General features: G+C 48.7%; 1 protein-coding gene and 1 long non-coding RNA gene across 3 annotated transcripts; one reads left to right on the top strand and one right to left on the bottom strand.

Moving 5' to 3' along the window:
• Window positions 1–1,206: 1,206 nt before the first annotated feature.
• Window positions 1,207–4,831, bottom strand: LOC138688844 (uncharacterized). Of its 2 annotated transcripts, XR_011327650.1 has the most exons (4): window positions 4,464–4,831; window positions 3,328–3,398; window positions 1,602–2,023; window positions 1,207–1,455 (listed from the first exon to the last, which is right to left on the bottom strand). It is a non-coding gene; the product is annotated as an uncharacterized lncRNA (long non-coding RNA). The 2 variants fall into 2 exon arrangements; XR_011327649.1 differs by having other exon boundaries at window positions 1,207–2,023.
• A 4,628-nt stretch (window positions 4,832–9,459) lies between these two features.
• LOC138688637 (saccharopine dehydrogenase-like oxidoreductase) lies at window positions 9,460–17,573 on the top strand. Its single transcript, XM_069800584.1, has 9 exons — window positions 9,460–9,581; window positions 9,835–9,947; window positions 10,937–11,017; window positions 11,488–11,617; window positions 13,174–13,223; window positions 14,869–14,999; window positions 15,537–15,654; window positions 16,817–16,936; window positions 17,033–17,573. The coding sequence occupies exons 1-9, from the start codon at window positions 9,491–9,493 to the stop codon at window positions 17,147–17,149; spliced, it is 951 nt and encodes a 316-aa protein (XP_069656685.1). The 5' UTR covers window positions 9,460–9,490; the 3' UTR covers window positions 17,150–17,573.
• The last annotated feature ends 26 nt before the right edge of the window (window positions 17,574–17,599 follow it).

The raw sequence follows: 17,599 nt of genomic DNA, 5'->3' as shown, positions 1-17,599 counted from the left end.
AGGCAAATCAATGCAGGAAAACGAGCCGATGCAGTAAGTGGATGAGGAGCTGTCCTCAGCAGAACAGGGTACTGTCCTGTGTGCCCAAACACCTGTGACAGCTGCCAGCCAAGACTGATGCCATCATCCAGACCGATGGGCCTAAGGCGGCACTTGAACTACCACGTTTAGCCGTACACCCTACACGGGGTTCAGCATTCCCGACAGAATTCAGCCCCTGAATTTCCCCTAGTTTTACCAAACACCATCAGCAAGCAATTACTAGAGCTGAAGGACTGACTCCACGCTTCCTTCTACTGGCAGAAGCTCCAGACCTCGAGTCAGGAAGAAATCAAGCACTTTTGTTTAAGTCAGCAACTTTGCTGCGTGATGCAGGCTTCATGCAAAAATCAAGAGACCCCCACAAAACGCGCGGGATTCCTGTAAAGCTCTGCTCTCCCCATTAAACCCAGCCCTCTTCCCGCAATCAATCGCCGCTCTATGCAGAGAGCCAATTTCCCAGCTCCTCTGTTTGGCAGTTACCCATGTTGAAGCAATAAAATGGTCTGTGAAAAGCAGCTGGGAGGGGAGCAGCGTATGGCCTTTCAGTGAAGGTGTGCCTTGAACGACTTATTCATCAAGTCACCATCAGGCCCCTTCTTTCCCAGAGCAGCCCGTCATGCACTCCTTGGCTCTTACGCACCGCCACAGCCTCCTACTGAAATGCTTCTGGCTGGCTAAATAAGTCATGTGAACATTGGTTGCTTTCAGAAACATGCCCAAAACTGAAAGGGGACGGAGGGGGTGTTGGGGTTTGGGGATTTGGTTTTTTGGGTTTTGGTTTGGTTTTTTTTTCTTTCAGAAAGTGCAAAGAACACATCTGCCCCAAGTTCTAGGGTGTTCATCTCATGACTGGTTTTAAAGTGAAAACCTCTGGTTCTCCCTGTCAAGGACTTTGAGGCGACCCAAGCCTGAGCTGCTTTGACATGGCTCGGTACATTCACTGGCATCTTTTATTTCAGTCATGATTTCTCACAACTACAAAATGAAACCAAGAAACCGTAAGGTACTTAGAAGTAGACAGAATATTCTGTTATCTGAGCTCACGAGAGATTTGCTATTATATTGTGGACCCGTAACCCAGGCCTACGTTATTGCCAGTTTACCCTGGCTGAAAAGCCCCTGGAGGGTCTCGTCGGGGCATTGTGGGCACAGAAGTGTGTGAGCAACGAGTCTTAAAGATGACAAGAAGGGGAAAAGATCAGAAGCAGAAGAGCAGAGGTTAAGGTATCTGGCCGCGATGCCCATTACTGGGAAACTCGCCTGAGCCACTGCAGCGTGCTGGTGCTCCCACTCCTTCTGGGCTTCCTCCAGCCAGGACTCCCACGTCGCCTGCGTGCTCCAGATCTGCCACTTGTTCTCAGCCAGCAAAACCCACACCTCTTGTGAACAGCAAGACAGCTTTAACCAGGGTACCTATGTGTAAAATATCAAACCCCGTGAGAGACGAGGACCAGCAGCGAGGAAGCCATGCAGTGGGAGGCGGTCTGGCCTCTTGCAGAGCAAGCCCTTCCAACCCAAACCTCCTGGGGACCGTATGGCACGCGGGGACACAAACCCACCTCGCTGCGGAACAGCCGAGATGTTTGTTGCTGCTGTCAGCATCCTGAACTGGAAATGAAAGCTGCCATCTTCCTTGTCCTCGTCTAACCAGAAGGTGATCAACAAAACACGGTGCCCAGAGCGTGCACAGGAGCCGACCCCGGCGAATCCTCCTCAGCTCCATTCCCACCATACTTCTTCAGTGTTACAGATTACCAAAAATGCCTCCTGATAATGTTTTGGGAAGTCAAAGTCTGCTTGCTATTCATAGCTGTATTTATGCTGAAATACGTACGTGTTCCATCGGCTATTGGTCGCCCTGTGCTCCCGAGCCCAGCCAGTCTGGACAACAGTTTGTTATTTTCAGCCTGCGGTTGGTTCTCTTAGAAGCTTCTCACTGGGACTTGCATTTACCACTGCTTTGTTCCTGACCCGTTCTGTCCTTTTAAATACGAAAATACATAAAAGACACAAAAGAAGCTGTTACCCAGACAATCCCAGCAAACGACAACGTTTCCAATCAAACCTGACTTTGGGGTTTGTTTTGTTTTGCTCTTTTCCCTGTTCGGAAATAGCCCATGTAGCTCTGGAACTTCACAAGCGAACAAGTCTCACAGCCACTTTGCTCCTTCGGTGGAAACATCTGATGCCCTCTCTTGTACCGCTACCAGCAATCACAGCCTGGTTTGGTTTCGCCCCTGCCAGCCCACGAAAACCCTTCTCTTCTCCAGCTAACCCTAACTTGCAGCAATGTAGCCATAGCCGCTCTGCCTCTAGTATGCGGGGCACTATGGGATGGGATACTGCAAAACCACACCTCACCCACTGTAAGTGTGGGTACGGCAGGTAGGCAGGCAAAGGACAACTCCAGCTGCCCCTGCACGGAGCTGGCTCAGGCGTGGGGAGTTTGCTGGTCTGCGTTCATATCGGCACATGAAAGCAGTTCAGCTCTCTGCAGGACTGAACTGCTGCCGGAGACATTAAATCTTCTGCTCCTGACACCTGCGAACAGCCAGGCTGCTGCGGCTACAAGGTCACCGAGCCATCATCCGCTTTGGGATAACGGACTGGGGTGTAAGTGCCTGACCTCTTTTTACGGGAGAGGGAATAAGAAGGCATTAGTGCTGGAGTCCCAGCAAAAGCCTGACTGAAAGGACTGCAAAGAGAGCGGTTTTCAGTCCTGAGGCCCAGGAAGCGCAGGAGGAGAGCAAAGGGGAGCAGAGAGGGAACCTTCTCCTCCAGAAGGAGCTGACGGACTGGGAAAGTGGCCGGGAAAGCAAGCTGCTCCTGGGCAGGAAGGAAGAGCTCTGTGTGGCACTATCGCTGGGATCTGGGATTGGGAAGCAGAGACGACAAATGCCTGGCAGCAGGCATCACTTCTATGTTCTACCTTTCAACCACGGTTGGGCTGTGGGACCCCAAACTACAGCTTAGTTTTAGAGGTGCTGTGTTACTGGGAGAGAAAGGGCAGGAAAGAAGCTCAATTAAGTCACACATATGAGGGAGACCTGGAATCCTCAGGAAATACACTTACCTCTGTCGTACAACTTAGCTGTAAAAACATATGCCGTTTGTTAATAAGGGTAAAGAATAAGCTCTTCGTGTGCCGCCCCTGCCTATGGGCAGATTCACCCTTTCTTCCTTCTGAGCTGTCAGTCCCGTTGAACTGGTATCTTCTGTCATTTTGCCCAGCACCTGACCGCAATGTGCACCAAGACCAGAAAGGGAAAACTTACGAAAGCGTACCTTTCAGCATATCGTAAGGTTGACAAAGTTTCTTCGTAACAGATGTCTGCTGGACTCAACGGCCGCAATCTCTAAGCATGTGAAAAGTATTAACTGACATTAGATTTTGAAGGAGGCTTTTTAAAATAGTTTTAAACACTACCAAAACACAGACAGGGATTAACGTGGAAAGATAGACCGCTAACTCCTCAAATAGAAAAGGAGAACCCAGGTGTCTTAGCAATCTGGCCATAAATTAACTCTTTCTAACACTTGTGCCAGAAGAGAAATGAGACAGAAAGAAAGATGAGAAGATAGAGGTGGTTTTTGCAAAAATTAATACTGAAGGCGCTCGAGTCCTGCTAACTCTGCCTTAATGCTAGCACCAACGCAAAAAAAAAAAAAAAAAAAAAAAAAAGGCGCAAAACCACTTTGATGGTATTTGTACAAGTAGCAATTGAAGAATCTGTCCTTCAATTTGAATTACGCAAGTTAGCATCTGAAGAAACCCAGGTAAGCTGTTTTGAGAGTATCAGCATTTACAGTCAACCTTTTCACATGTGCACATTTTCTGTTCATATTCTTCCACCTTTCATTTAATTGCACTTCCTTTAAAAAAAATACCTCTTCAAAGACGCTGGAGCATACAGATAATTCACCTGAGACAAGGAAGAACCTAGGGGAGTTTCATCTCATTTAGGAATGCAACCTCTGGTGCACAGCACAAACGATAATCTCAGAAGTCAGGGAAAAAAGGACTTGTTTCATAACGCAGCCTAGTTTTAGGTAGGTAAAGAACGCGGGTTTTATATAAAACAGGTGCTTCTGAGTTTTATAGCTACATTTACCTATCTGTCGATAAATTTTTACAGATATGCAGAAAACTCTTTCAGAAGAAACGGAGGTTGTATCTCTAACGTAGACAGAGATATCTATTTTGTGCCAGCCGCATTTCTGTTCCAAAAACAGAAGTGCTCTCCATTGGAGTAACGCGTTTAGTAGTGGCTAGAAGCTTTTGACCAGCAGAAGGGTTCTCCCCTTTATGTTGCACAGGAAGCAAGCTTAGCTTTTAAACTACACTCACTTTCACCAATGTCAGAGCCGCACAATTCTATTTCAATGGGCAAAGCCGGTTATAAATTCAAGAGTCAATTTACCATGATGGTCCTGCTCTTTCCCCCCTGGGCAGACTGCAGGAGTCTCGTCAGGACCAAGTCCCTGTATGGGATATGCACCGCTCTCTTTCCTGTAGCAACCTCAGCCAGAGCACTAAGGGAAAATAAAGTGAAAAGTAGAAGCATGACTATGAAAAGCAAATCTGGGGGGCCGGCGGCGGGGAAGAGCCTACCAGATTAGAACCTTCCGTATATTCATGCTTAGGCACGTGCTTCAGTATGTTCGTGCTTATGGACGTCTCAGGCTTTATTCATTTAAGTAACTTCATTAGCCAGACGGCAAGGAATCCTGAACGGAGGGAAAACTATTTTTCACCTGCAGGAATTTAATTTTTACTTCACAGGAAAGGATTATTTTTTTTTAAAAAAAGAGGAAGAAAAACACCCGGTGACATTTCCTAACGTGGTTAGACTTAGATTTACCCACCCGCCTTCCTTCAACCTGTCTCCTTCAGATCCTTCAGAGGATTTTTGCCTTTCGCTTCCTGCCAAGTCCGCCAGATTTATAACTGGCTGTTTGGCGATTGCTTCATCGAGAAAAATCTGTTAAGATACGGTATCAACAGCAGGAAAAATCACCAAATCCGTCGCTCAGACATTATGAAGTAAGATACAGAAAACGATACTCTGCGGAAACGCAGAGGAAATAGGTTGCGACAGTTACCGCTCTTGGAACACCTGACCTAGGAAGAATTGCTTTCAATACGAGACCCACGAAGGCGTGCCTCAAAGCAAACGACCGACCGTCTCTCAGGATTAAGCAGCAGACAAAGCCGCTCATCCCCTGCACCCGCAGAAAGGGGGTGCGGAAGCACCGCTGGCTCCCAACCTCCCCCGGCTGCAAAGACGACGTCTCCCTCCCATCCCCGTCCCAGAGGAGCCCAGGACTGGCCCTGCCTGCCAGGGCTGAGCAGCTTTCGGAGCTGCCTGCGCGAGCAGCCGTGGGGAGCTGAGCTCGCTTGTGCTCCAGAGACGGGCCACGCACGTCCGGGCCAGCCGGAGCCCCCTCCTCCTCAACCAGCCCCAGCCCGGGCTCGTCCTGCGTAAGCGGCTCTGCAGACCCCTCTCCAGCTCTGTCGACAGGGGACTTCAGCAAAAACGGTAGTTCTGGCGTCAGTCTCCCGAGGGGAAGCGCTGGGGGAGCGAGCGATGATAGGAGCAAGGCCCGTTGTCCGGAGCAGAGCCGCGAGCAGTCGCCTCCCCCGGCCCGGCTGCTCTGAGGTGGTTCAGCCGCCCGTCGGCAGCAGCACCACGGTCACCCAGCACCCCTCCGCCTGGCCGGGGGCACACACAGCGAGGACAGCAGGATTCGGGCCACGGTGACCCTCTGGGGTCACGTCTTTGCCACCGCCGCGCTGCGGCCTTCCCTCACGCGGGGTCGGGGAGGTGCCGCAGACTGCCCCGCGCTTGTGCCGCGCCCTGCGAGCTTGCTCGCTGCAGGGCTGCTTGTTAGCGCGAGCCCAGGAGTTCTGCAGAGCGCTACCGGGCAAGCAGCAGCTGCCAGAGAGAAACAGGGACCGCAGGTCATTTCGGGACACCAGCGAGGGATTTTCAAAGACCGCCTGTAATATTTGGCACATAGCGGATCTTAGATACGGAGCCAACCTGCAAGCAGGCAGCGGTTTCGGACACCTCTGCCTTCGGCGATCCCCGCTCCGAGAGCAGCACTGGCGGACAGCGTGCACGCGCCAAAAAGGTGGGCTGGCAAGGCTGGCCCTGCAGCCCGGGGTGAGGCAACCCAACAGGCTCTCACCTGCTCGCCGTCGTGGAGGTGCCAATAAACGAGGGTGGGTCTAGGTAAAACAGAGCCACCCTGGGTTTCGTGTCTGCATGGACTTCCACGAGTTCGTCTGACGGTGCATCTAAGAGGACTGAGTTCATTCAGAGTGCTAAACAGCTACACTGAACGGTGGAAACAGTGCCTGCACACTACACCTGTTCGAAGTGGATGGTGACGACCCCCTGAGACCGACGGCTGGTGGCATTCATGGTAGTCGTAGCTGCTCTTCTCATCTTATTCCCCTGTCCCATTAACCTCCCCACCTGTGCGTAAATACCACAGGGCACCAGCTTCAAACCGTCCACTTAAAAACCTTGCTGCTGCTCTTCTCTAATCTTGAGCCCACCAGGCTTCCTGGTTTTAGAGCGCCAAAACGTGTTACCAGCACCAGAAAAAAAATTGTTACGCTTAGTAAGGATAGAACAAAAATTAAGATCGACTACGGCGGAGCACGGGGTAGTTGTTCCGGCTTTACCACGGTGAGAAATTCATTCCCGGAGAGTTCCACTTGCCCGGTAAATTTAGTCTACACTGAGAGCTCACATCTGTGGACTTAAGACGTTTGCAACATTCAGGATAAAGGCGTCATTTGCCTCTGCTTCCGTCATCGCCATTAGATAAGGGGTTTCAACAAGCTTATTCCATGCGCCGCTAAAATGAATGAGGTCTGTCTTCCCCTGTGCTCATTTTTTTCCTATTTTTTTCCTGCCCATTGCATCAAACCTGTCTGAAATTGGCCACGTGGCTCCAGACCAATGAGGAGGAAGGTACAGGGGAAAGTAGTTCACGGGCAAGTGGCAAACTGCATAAACCTTAGAAGGACAGCTAAAAACTCAGTGCTCTGACACATACACCATCTTCAAAATCCCCTCCCAGCTCAAGAGAAACAGATTACCCATTTCCAGTTAGCAACGAGTCCCGCCTCTGCCAACGACAGAGACTAACAAGGCGAGGAGCATCGGGGAAAGAGAGCAGATAAAAACGCTAACTTTCTTCTTAACCCCTTTCTTCTTCACCAAGGAGCAAAATATAGAAAGGAGAAAGAAGAAAAGTACTACGAGGGATGAAACAGCTTGGCCAGTGGTACGGCAGAGCAGCCGGGCAGCAAAAAGCAGCAAAAAGGTGCTGCTAGGTCCAGATAGCACCCACACGCTTCAGCCAACGTGCCCAGAAGGGTCATGTTAAGATAGCAGAACGGATGACTTTCCAATTGCAATAAGCAAAAAAAAAAAGAAATAAATGCACACAGAAGACTAAGGTTTGTTAATACTGAAACAAAGCGAGTTCATCACCTGTTGGTTAGAAGTTCCCAGCATACTGGAAGTAATCTGTAAAGACGAGAAGTAACTAGAAGGTGACACGTGTTTGGGAAAAAACCCACCAACTTCACAGAGTGTCATCCCGCCGTAAAAATAACACAGGTTACACAGATCAAAACTTGCCTTCATCCCAAACCATTACATAAGCTTACTTCATGCAGTTATTTATCAGATCCACACTGTTTCATCCCCACTCTCTTTCTTCTCCAGCATTTCTTCAACCTACTCTTACGTGCATAATCCTTATCGCCGTCTAGGTAGACGCCATCCTAAGGTACATTTCAATAACGCATTTTACTTAGAAATTAAGTTGTGCAGCATCTAGACAGCTATGCAGAAAATTCAAGAAGGGCAAATGTTAATTTTTGATAGCTGGGCACGGTGGTTCAACCAGTACTTATTTTCGAGGCTGTTTTAAGAAAGAAAAAGCCAATGGTTCTGACTTCTGGATGAACAGCTGCAGCCATACGTATTACCTGCGTAAGGGTACGTGTGACGTGAGAGCACCTGCTACATCACGGCGGTCAGATCGCACGAGGGTCCCCGTGCCAGCAACTGGTGGGACCACGGGTCACGGTTAAGCGTCAGCAACCGAAGTCAGGTCACGGGTGACAGAGGCCCGTCTGTCTGCGGTGTCAGCGAGCGGGGCGGCGAGGGTCTCGGTGCCAGCGGCTGGACGGGGGACCACAGTCATGGGGCGCAGGCGTCCGAGGTGCCAGCAAGGGGAGGGAGCAGGTGATTGTATTTTCCCCTAGCCATAGGTGCACGTGTACATTGCTAGCAGACTTTGGGGTGGGCTAGGCAGCGAGCGGGAGGAAAAGCCCTCTCTGGAGAGACTCGGTGTCTCAGCCGGAGGTGAGCGAGGGAGCCCAGGCTGGGGGCACAGACGGCACCTGGGCTTGAGGCTGCGCTGATCTTCCGGGGCTCTGGAAACGTGGGCGCGCGTGGGAACCCGCAGGGTGACAGCACGCCTCTGGTGTCGCCCGCGAGCTTCAACGGCAACGAGCCGGGGAGGAGGCTTTCGGCGAGGTGCCATAGTGCCAGATGGCGGCTGGCAAAGGCACGGCCCATTCTCTGGCAGCCTGCGTAGCCGGCCGTGGTGTTGTCACGCATGTGCGTGGTGCACGCTCAGCCTCGCTACTGGCCGAACCTGCAAACGGGAAAGCAGCGGCCACATCCACGGGTCTGGCTCAGAGACACCCCCGGGCCTGGGGTGCCCCAGGCCAGGCTCCTGCGGCCCGCAAGGAGGAAGCCCCGGGCGGGCAGAGTTGTACCAGCCCTCCCACCACTTGGCGGGCAGAGTGGTACCAGCCCTCCCACCGCTTGGCGGGCAGAGTGGTACCAGCCCTCCCACCACTTGGCGGGCAGAGTGGCACCAGCCCTCCCACCACTTGGCGGGCACTGGCATCAACCGTTAAGCTTCGCAGTACGAAATGCGCTAACTTCAAAAAGAAACCTGTTCCCTACTAGCAAGGCCATGGTTACGCGTTAAAAGTAAAAAGAAAGATCCAGGACACGATTTTTTTCCTCTGCCCGAGAGCTGGCTGTAACGGGAGTAAATCCGCACCAAACAGGGGGTTGCATGTCCACGCTGCTATGGCGAGCGAGATGGGAAGGAATGAGTTTTCACTGCCGTGTGTGTTTCTCACAGGAGCGCACCCTGGACGGCGTCAGAGGAAAAGAGAAACGTGTTCGCAAGTGGCATCCCTGCATCGTTTCTGCTGGCACAGAGCTGGGGAGGCTGGTTCGGGAAAACAAAGTGCTCTTTCTTAAGGGAGGAGTAAATCACAAGCAGCCTCCAGCAACCGGGGTGGTACTTTTGCAGACAGAAGGCACTCCGTCACGGGAGCGAAGCTTTCTGCTTATAGCAGCGCTAGCACCCACCGGACCACAAGCGCAGAAGGCTGCTGATGGCGCGGGAGCATCCAGCAGCTACGAAAGCTGCGCCGCAAAGCCGGGAGAAGCCGCAGGCGGTGCTCGAGCGGGCGGCCGAGAGGCTGGGTACGGGCCGCGGCGGGGGGGGTGGTGTTGGCGCAGCGCCGCCGCCCGGCCCCCGTGCCCCGGCCCCCTCCGCGGGGAGCCGCCGGCGGGCGGCTGTGAAGGGAAGGGCTGAGGCGGCGACGCGGGGCGAGCCCCCCCCCCGCCGTCGGCGTCGGCGTCGGCGTCGGGGCCCGCGCCGGGGAGGTGGCGGCTCGGCCCGGGGCGGGAAGCGAGGCGGCGGGCGGCGGCGGTGACGGCGGTCTCCGGTGCGCAGGGAAGGCGGCGCTCGGGGCGGAGGTCGGCGTGCTGCTGTGCGACGTGGGCGACGCGGCCTCGCTGGCCGCCGTGGCGAGGCAGACCCGGCTGGTGCTCAACTGCGTGGGCCCGGTGAGTGCGGGGACGCGGGCGGTGCTCCCGCGGCGTCCGCCGGGCGCGGCTGCCGGCAGAGCCCGGGCCGGCGTCTGCCCCTCCTCGGCCGGCGCCTGCCCCTCCCTCGGCCGCCGCTCCCCGGCTGCGTGCGGCTGGGCGCCCCGCTGCTCGGGGCGGGGAGAGCTGCGGCGGCGACCGGGAGCCTCTGCGGCTGGGCTGCGGGGTTTCGGGAGCCGTCCGGCTGACAGGGCGCTTTTTGAGAGGGAGCCAGCAGTGCAGCCGTGTCCTGGGGTCGCCTGAAGCTTGCCCAGCACGATTCCTGCTGGTGTAATTCGCGGGCGGTTCTCGCTGAAGGACGGCAGGGTTGGCTGGCGGTTCGGCGGCGGGGGGTTTTTTTTGCTCGTTTTGTGGTTTGGGGGGAGTCTTTCACAGGCAGCGTAAGAAACTGCTTGTAATAGTGGGGAGGAGTTTTGGGTTGGGCCAAAACGGTTTCAGGGGTGCTAGCGCTGAAAAGAAATGGAAATCTGTGGAAAAGAAGCCCATAGAGATGCTCTTCCAAGTTCTTGGCCCCTTTAAAACTTTCAGTGGCGATACTTCCAGCGCCTTTGGAGGGGCTCAAAGTACAAGAGCTGGAAGTTGGGTCACGATGACGTCTTTGAAATTGGGGGTACTTAAGCAGAGAATATGCTGATAACAGGAGCGCAAAAAGCATACCTTGAGATTGGACACATTGAATTGGCCTTGGTGGTCTTACCTTTGGAGAGAAACAGGGTGCGGCAGTCCGTGCAGCAAACGGCATCATCAGTGATGAAGTTTGTTGTGCTGTTCCTTCTCCCGAGCCCCCCAAAACCCACAAGTGCTATTACGTTTCGGCCCCACGTAGCAAAACCAATACCCACCAAGGGCTTACTTCTCTTGTAGGCGGCTCTGTTAGATGAAGCACGCTGGGTGAGCTGTGGTGGGTGGGTTTTATTTTTTGTTACGTGTGGTGGTCTTTCCTTCTACAGTATAGATTCTTTGGAGAGCCTGTGGTAGAAGCTTGTGTTGAAAATGGTGCGAGCTGCATTGACATCTGTGGAGAACCCCAGGTACGTGACCGTAGAAAAATGCTACCTTCTGTCAAAGAGCTGTTAAAGGGGTATTTGTGTAGTATTTTTCTGCGGACGTTGCTGAACGTGAAGACAGCTTTTGCCTCCTGATCTGCTGGTTTAAGATGCATTAATTGTTTTAAAGTGCATTAATGTGTATTAGTTGGACAGCTTTCTTACTTAGAGACAAGAGCCTCTCGGGTTCTCTCTGGAAATCCAAAATGTTTGAGTTCTGCTTCGCGTCTGGGTTGTGGTTCTACATAGGAATTTTGCGCAGGCCACCTTTCTTTGCACTGCTGGGATACTGTCATACCGTAAGACAGGAGTGGCATGTATCTGTCTTAAAGATGCTTGTAAGTGTTTTGAAGTATGTGGGGTGCTGTGATAAGACAGTAAAGCGCTGATGGCTAATATTGGGTGTGGCCGAGTACAGAGTTCTGCTTAAAATGCTTGTTCTGACTGTGTTTTAGTTTCTGGAAGGAATGTACCTGAAATACAACGAAAAAGCTGCGGAAAAGGGAGTGTATGTCATTGGAAGCTGTGGCTTTGACTCTATACCAGCTGATATGGGAGTACTGTACACCAGAGACAAGTTGAAAGGTGACTTACTTAAGTGTGACCTTATGCTGAAAAAGAAATGCAGATCATGCTTTCATCTGGCTTCCCAAAGCAGCAGTGCTTATGTGGAGACTCCTTCAGTCTCTCTTTTTGCCTGCCTTTACCAGCTGATGGGTTTCAACCAAACCTGGTAAATAAAGATTGAAAAGTAAATCATATTCCCATTAGCTTGCAGAAGATTGGTCATTAGGTGAAGGAGGGATTCAAGGTAATGTTGCTCACTGAGAGAACAGAACCTGCAGCTGTCAGCAGCAGGCTGTTGAGCCAGGGTGTGGACATCCCTAGGCAAGGCTCAGCACACTGCCCCTTGTGCAGTGCGGATCTTGTAGGGAAAAGACAGTGGGGACAGGAAGGCTGCGGGAGAGGGATTGGAAATTAGTGGGTAATCCGGTTTCCTAGGTTTTCTTTCTCTACTGGAAGCCCTGAGAAGCCATTGTCTGCGTGTAAGTAGACAGCCAGTGCTGCGCAATGCCTTTTTCTTTAAGAGCAGCTAGACAGTAACTGAAAGAGGATAAGATATATTTGAGAAAAGATGCGAGATGATTCCATTCTGTGCAAATAGTACTTGCTCCTAATCTCAAATGAGGATACTTCGTTCATCAGGTCTGACTTGCAGTTGGAAGGGCTGATAAAAGTATCCGAATGTTTTGCTTTTATGTACCGTTCAAAGAGCTATAAAGTGGGATTGCTTTACGTTGGAGTGTGTCATCAGCTTTCAGTTTAATAAAACTCAATCTGGATCTGATTGAAGGGAGAGGAGAGGCATGGAAATGAGTATCTGGTTGTTCGTGGGGTTATAATTTGATGTCTGATACTTGTTTTGAATAAGGATGTCTTTTATATCTTCCTGTTTGGCCTTTAGGGTATTACCAGCTGTCTATCCAGTTGCTTGCTATATTGAAATTTGCCCCCACAAGTACAGTCTTAACGCTCTCAGAAGGAACTGAGCAAAGCAAAACAAAGCAGAATTTGGAGGAGTTGTTTTGTTTTGCTATTCATCACAACTAAGCATGCTTTGCAAAACACAAGCTATGCTAAAATTAAAGGTTTTAGGATATCTTGTGTGTGTTTTGAGGTTTGGGGGAGGGGGTTGGTGGGGTTTTTTTGTTTGGTTTGGTTTTTTTGTAGTTAAGGTCTAGCAAAATCTGTAAGTCCATCTCAGTTTTCACAGCCTACATCATCCTTAATTTTGAAACTTGGAGGAAAACTGAATATGGCTCTTAATATTCCTTTCCTTTTTTTTTTTTTGTGGATTATTTTTACTATGTCATTAACTAGATAATACAAATGAAAAATGTAGTGAGTAAAGCTAATATTGGTGACCCTTCCTGAAGTACTTTACGCAAGAAGTTTGATACTTGCTAACTAAAACAGCTGTGGAACTTAATCGTAGTTTATTTTACTTTGAGGTAAAGATGTGACTCTGCCTTTTCAACTAACAGTGTCAGTGGCCTGCTGTTTGAGTCTACCAGAGCGTACTCTGGCTTTGTGAACTAATGAACTGTATATGCCAAGTAATGTTTTCTCCTCCCTTAAAGGTACCTTAACTGCTGTTGAAAGTTTCCTGAAGGTGAAATCTGGGCCTGAGGTTAGTTGGTTTACGCCTTCTTGGAAACTGAGAGGTATTTGTGGTGACATCACCGTAGCCCATTAGAATAACTGTTGTTACGTTCATTCAGACCAAGGAACAAGCTGGCAGTTCTTTGGTGATGGCTCCAAGAGCTTTAGGAGCTACCAGAAGTATGCGAGCAAACACGCTTTTGTAAGGTTCATTTGCATAGGCTGTCTACCGAAAGTTTGTTGTGTTAAGCCATTTCAGGAAATAACTTAATTTTGCAGAGATGTCGGAAGGATTCATACATAAGTAAACTGTAACAGATACACAGTGTGTTGCCAGTAATCCTAGTGTTTGGCTGTTTGGTGGGTTGGTTGGTTTGTTTTGTTTGGGGGGTATGTTTCAAGGTACATGTATTAGCATTACATGCATTGAAGTATGTAATAATTGTAATAGGGTGTAATAGATGTAATAATTGTAAGGTCATTGTTTAAATAATGCAACGATGACCCAAACCAAGACAGTGTTGGTGCCCAGCAATTGAACATACTGCTTCTCCTGTCCTGTCCTGAGCACCCATATTGCCAGATGGGGCCCAAGTCATAGCCTGTTCTTATGAGCATTGGGAGGAGTGGGGGAAGTGCGTGGATTGGGAGAGTAATATCTGTCTGTTAGAGGACAGGGAACAGTAGTTAATGAGAGTGTATAAACCTGTATGTTGGGTATAAAGGTGGTTTAAGTATGTAGGATAAGTTGTAAGTGTAGGTAAGCAGGGATTTAGTAATGAGAATTAAATACAACGAGGCAGATATATATATATATATATATATATGTATATAAAAAAATATAAAATCTTCTCTGTATTAACTTAGGTGGGACCTGAGCATGACACAAATGGCATGGCGTAAGGGGTGGAGATTGCGTTGGGTCTGGCTGAGATGGAGTTAATTTTCCCCATAGCAGCCCTCATAGTGCTGTGCTCTGTATTGGTGCTAGAAAGGTGCTGCTAACACACCAGTGTTCTGGCTGCTGCTAAGCAGTGCTCGCACAGCATCAAGGCTGTCTCTCCAGTATTTCCCCCCGCCCTCACCCAGTAGCCTGGGGGTGGGCAAGATTCTGGGAGGGGACGCAGCCAGGATAGCTGACCCAAACTGACGAAAGGCGTATTCCATACCATATGATGTCTGCTCAGTGATAAAAGCTAAGAGAAAGGAGGAGGGGTGGGGGGCATGTGTTAGTACAATGTTTGCCTTCTGGAGCAACTGCTCTGTGTCCGGAAGCCCTGCTTCCCGGGAAGTGGCTGGACATCGCCTGCTGATGGGAAGTAGAGAATAAAGCTTTTGTTTTCCTTTGCTTCTGCATGCGGCCTTTGCTTTTGCTTTATTAAACCGCCTTGATCTTGACCTATGAGGGGTTTTTTTTCCATATTATTTTCTCCTCTCCCTGTCCTACTGAGGAGGGAAGTGGTAGAGCGGCTTGGTGGGCACCTGGCATTCAGCCAAGGTCAATCCACCGCATTTCAATGTACTTTTATGCGTGTAATCGTAATACACCTATGTAATAATGTGTAATATATGTAGTAATGTGTAATATATGTAATAATTCTAAGGTCATTATTAAAATAATACATGAAACCTTCAGATACTGAATTAACTACGGTTTCATGGTATGTTGCCAGGGCTCTTGTGCACATGATGGGACCTGGAAGTCAGCTGTTTATGGCCTTGCGGATCAAGACAACCGGAGGAAGCTTCGAAAAAAGGTAGGATATGCCCCTGTTCCAGTAGTTGGTGCAAAACTTAAAAGCAGGTATGAGAAGCGTAAGATGTGAAACACGCTGTCTTCTAACAGCTCCAGTATTTACTAGAGAGGTTGGTAACGTATTGCTAAATACTAAAAAGATGCATTTAGGACTTCAGCGTAATATGAATGGATGGATACTCATCTAGTAGAATTGAAGATAAGTTCAGTTTTACTGATTTGTTCCTATTTTACTGAAAATAAAGAACATGTCCCAGCATTTACTGGGTCTCAAAGTTAACTTGTTCTAAGAGAGTTTTAGACAAACACAAACTTTTGTGTTTGATTTCAGAAGCGATTGGTAGAAGGAAAAAAGAAATGTGAGGGGAGTATTCTTCTGATTATCAAATTCATCCTCGCTGTAGTGTGTGGAATTTTGACTTGAGCCAGGGATAAATTTGGAATGGTTTGCTTTCAGTGGAAAGAGGTGACGTCATAGAAATGCTTGAGGAAAAAGCCAGTATTGGTAGGGCTGTCATGATCTGTTGCTTTCAGTATGCGTGAACATTTGAACATTTTTTCTGACTTTCTTTTTTCCATTGGCAGAGGACTTGTGTTTTACAATCAGCAATTCAAAGAGTACTCCATTCGATTCATGGGATCTGATGGTTCCGTTGTGAAACGGTCTCAGTGTTACTTGCACACAGAGTTGCAGGAAACACCTGTAAGTTACTGGTTTTGGTATACTATGTCTTTATTAGCATTTTCAGCGCATCTTTCCTTTATGTGATAACTGTTCTTAGTGCAGATCTGCATAGTAGGGCTTCTGTAGTTAGGTAAATAGTAATGAACTGCGATGTGCTTTTGCTTCTGTAAAGAAGGAGGCTTGTGCTGTTGATCTCCTTTGCAAGCTGTTTGACCTGATGTGGTCCAGGTTCTTCTGGGTGCACGGGCTGGTTTCATGCTACTCGATACTCTGCCTGATGAGCTTGCTTATTGCTGCTAGCATAATAGATACGAGAGTCTCTTGCAGGGTTCTTATGCTATCTGATTTCTGGGCCTGTATTTGTAGGGAATGGAAGCCCTGAGTCACAGAAATATTTGAAAGGTAGGCTTCCTTATTTTTGGGAATGATGAATACGTTAAATTCTGTTCCTGTGCAGAGGCTTTTCTTGTTTTAATCAGTGGAGCTTCTAAAAGCATTGTAATTGTAGCCTGTGCAACTGTAGTCAGGTCAGTATAGTGTAGTAAACGTTCTGATAAAGAATTCGTATGCTGCTCATTTGTATCTGGAGACTTCTTTGATGCTTGGGTCTCTGGTGTGCAGAGTAAAGGCAAGGTGAAGTGGTGGTCGTGTTTAGTTTTTGTTTTCCATGGTTTCCTGAGAGGAGACCAGCACCAACAATGTACAGAACAGCTGTGCAGAATCACAGGCATCAGTTAAAGAGATGAAGGTGAGACAGTGCTCTGAAAATATGCTTGGAAACTACTCATGAGAAAGGCTTCCCATTGCTATTCCAAAATTCTAAAGGAAGGCGTCAGTTTGTCTTAAACTAAAGCAGTAAGAGGAGGAAAGGAAGATCTTGGGAAAGAAGCCTGGAACTGGATACCAAAATGCATCTTTCTTTAAAGTTTTCCACTCTTGTTTACCCTGCTCGCTCCCTCGCCATTCTGTAGTTACACTGTCTTCTCATAATGAATTATAAAGTGAAGCATTATTCAAAGAGTTGTTTAGAACCAAGACAATTGTCTAAGGCCCTATTTAAACAGCTATCTATTGTATCAAACAATTGCATCCTCATTTGGGGGTAGATTCATTTTTACAAATGCACTGATGCAAAAATTTTAATGTAAATTCTACCACTGGAAATATGTTTTTGCCTCAGGTGCAGTATGGCGCTTATGTGAACATAGGTGGTCTTGGCTCTGTTATCAAGCTGATGTTTGCCGGCATTTTATTTCTTCTTCTTGTGAAGTTTAGCTTTGGGAGAAAACTTCTGGCAAAAGTAAGTGTTCAGAACACAAAAGAATTAAGTGTTCGGATATTTTTTTTCCCTCTAGTTTACTGTTGTTTGTTTGTTTTTTCCCCTGTTCTTATACAGTACCCGGAATTTTTCTCTGCTGGATTCTTCACAAAGAAAGGACCAACCCAGAAACAGGTAGCTGACTGTTTTCCATCGCAATTACTGAATAGATTTGTTGTGATAATGGTGGAATAGTAATCTAGAGTCAGCTGCTTAGTCCCAGAGAAATAATTTCTAAATGCACATTGTGTGTGCCTGTTCAGTTAGCTTTGAATATTTAAATCATCATGCCTTCTGCTATTAGACATCAAAGTATGTGCAACTCATACCAGGAGAAAATGGGTCATGTTGCTGGGTCTGATGTATTTACATGGATGGCTCGCAGCACTCAAATCTGTCAACGGGGAGACTGAGTAGTACAAACCCAGGACTGAAAGCCCTGAGAGAATAAATGGACTTCGGGACAATAACAGTTCCAACAAAGGGGAAGTGATTACAAATTTAGATGAGATTGTACCTTTTAAGCAATAACTCACAATAACTCCTCTCATATTTAGATAGATCATAGTATTTGGCATAATAGATACCTGTATTTACTACTTGTGCTTGCCTGATAATAAGCGAGTTACTGTTTTGGCGGCCACA

Source organism: Haliaeetus albicilla, chromosome 13 (genome assembly GCF_947461875.1).
Source record: "Haliaeetus albicilla chromosome 13, bHalAlb1.1, whole genome shotgun sequence".
In the NCBI taxonomy this organism is placed as follows: Eukaryota; Metazoa; Chordata; class Aves; order Accipitriformes; family Accipitridae; genus Haliaeetus; species Haliaeetus albicilla.
This window is presented reverse-complemented; position numbering and strand designations above follow the sequence as displayed.

Bases quoted from the DNA above. Each gene is read 5' to 3' on its own strand.
- LOC138688637 (XM_069800584.1), top strand. From the start codon at position 9,491: ATGGCGCGGGAGCATCCAGCAGCTACGAAAGCTGCGCCGCAAAGCCGG. The intron at 9,582-9,834 runs GTACGGGCCGCG...TCCGGTGCGCAG, and splicing joins GCGGGCGGCCGAGAGGCTGG to GGAAGGCGGCGCTCGGGGCG. The intron at 13,224-14,868 runs GTTAGTTGGTTT...GTATGTTGCCAG, and splicing joins AGGTGAAATCTGGGCCTGAG to GGCTCTTGTGCACATGATGG.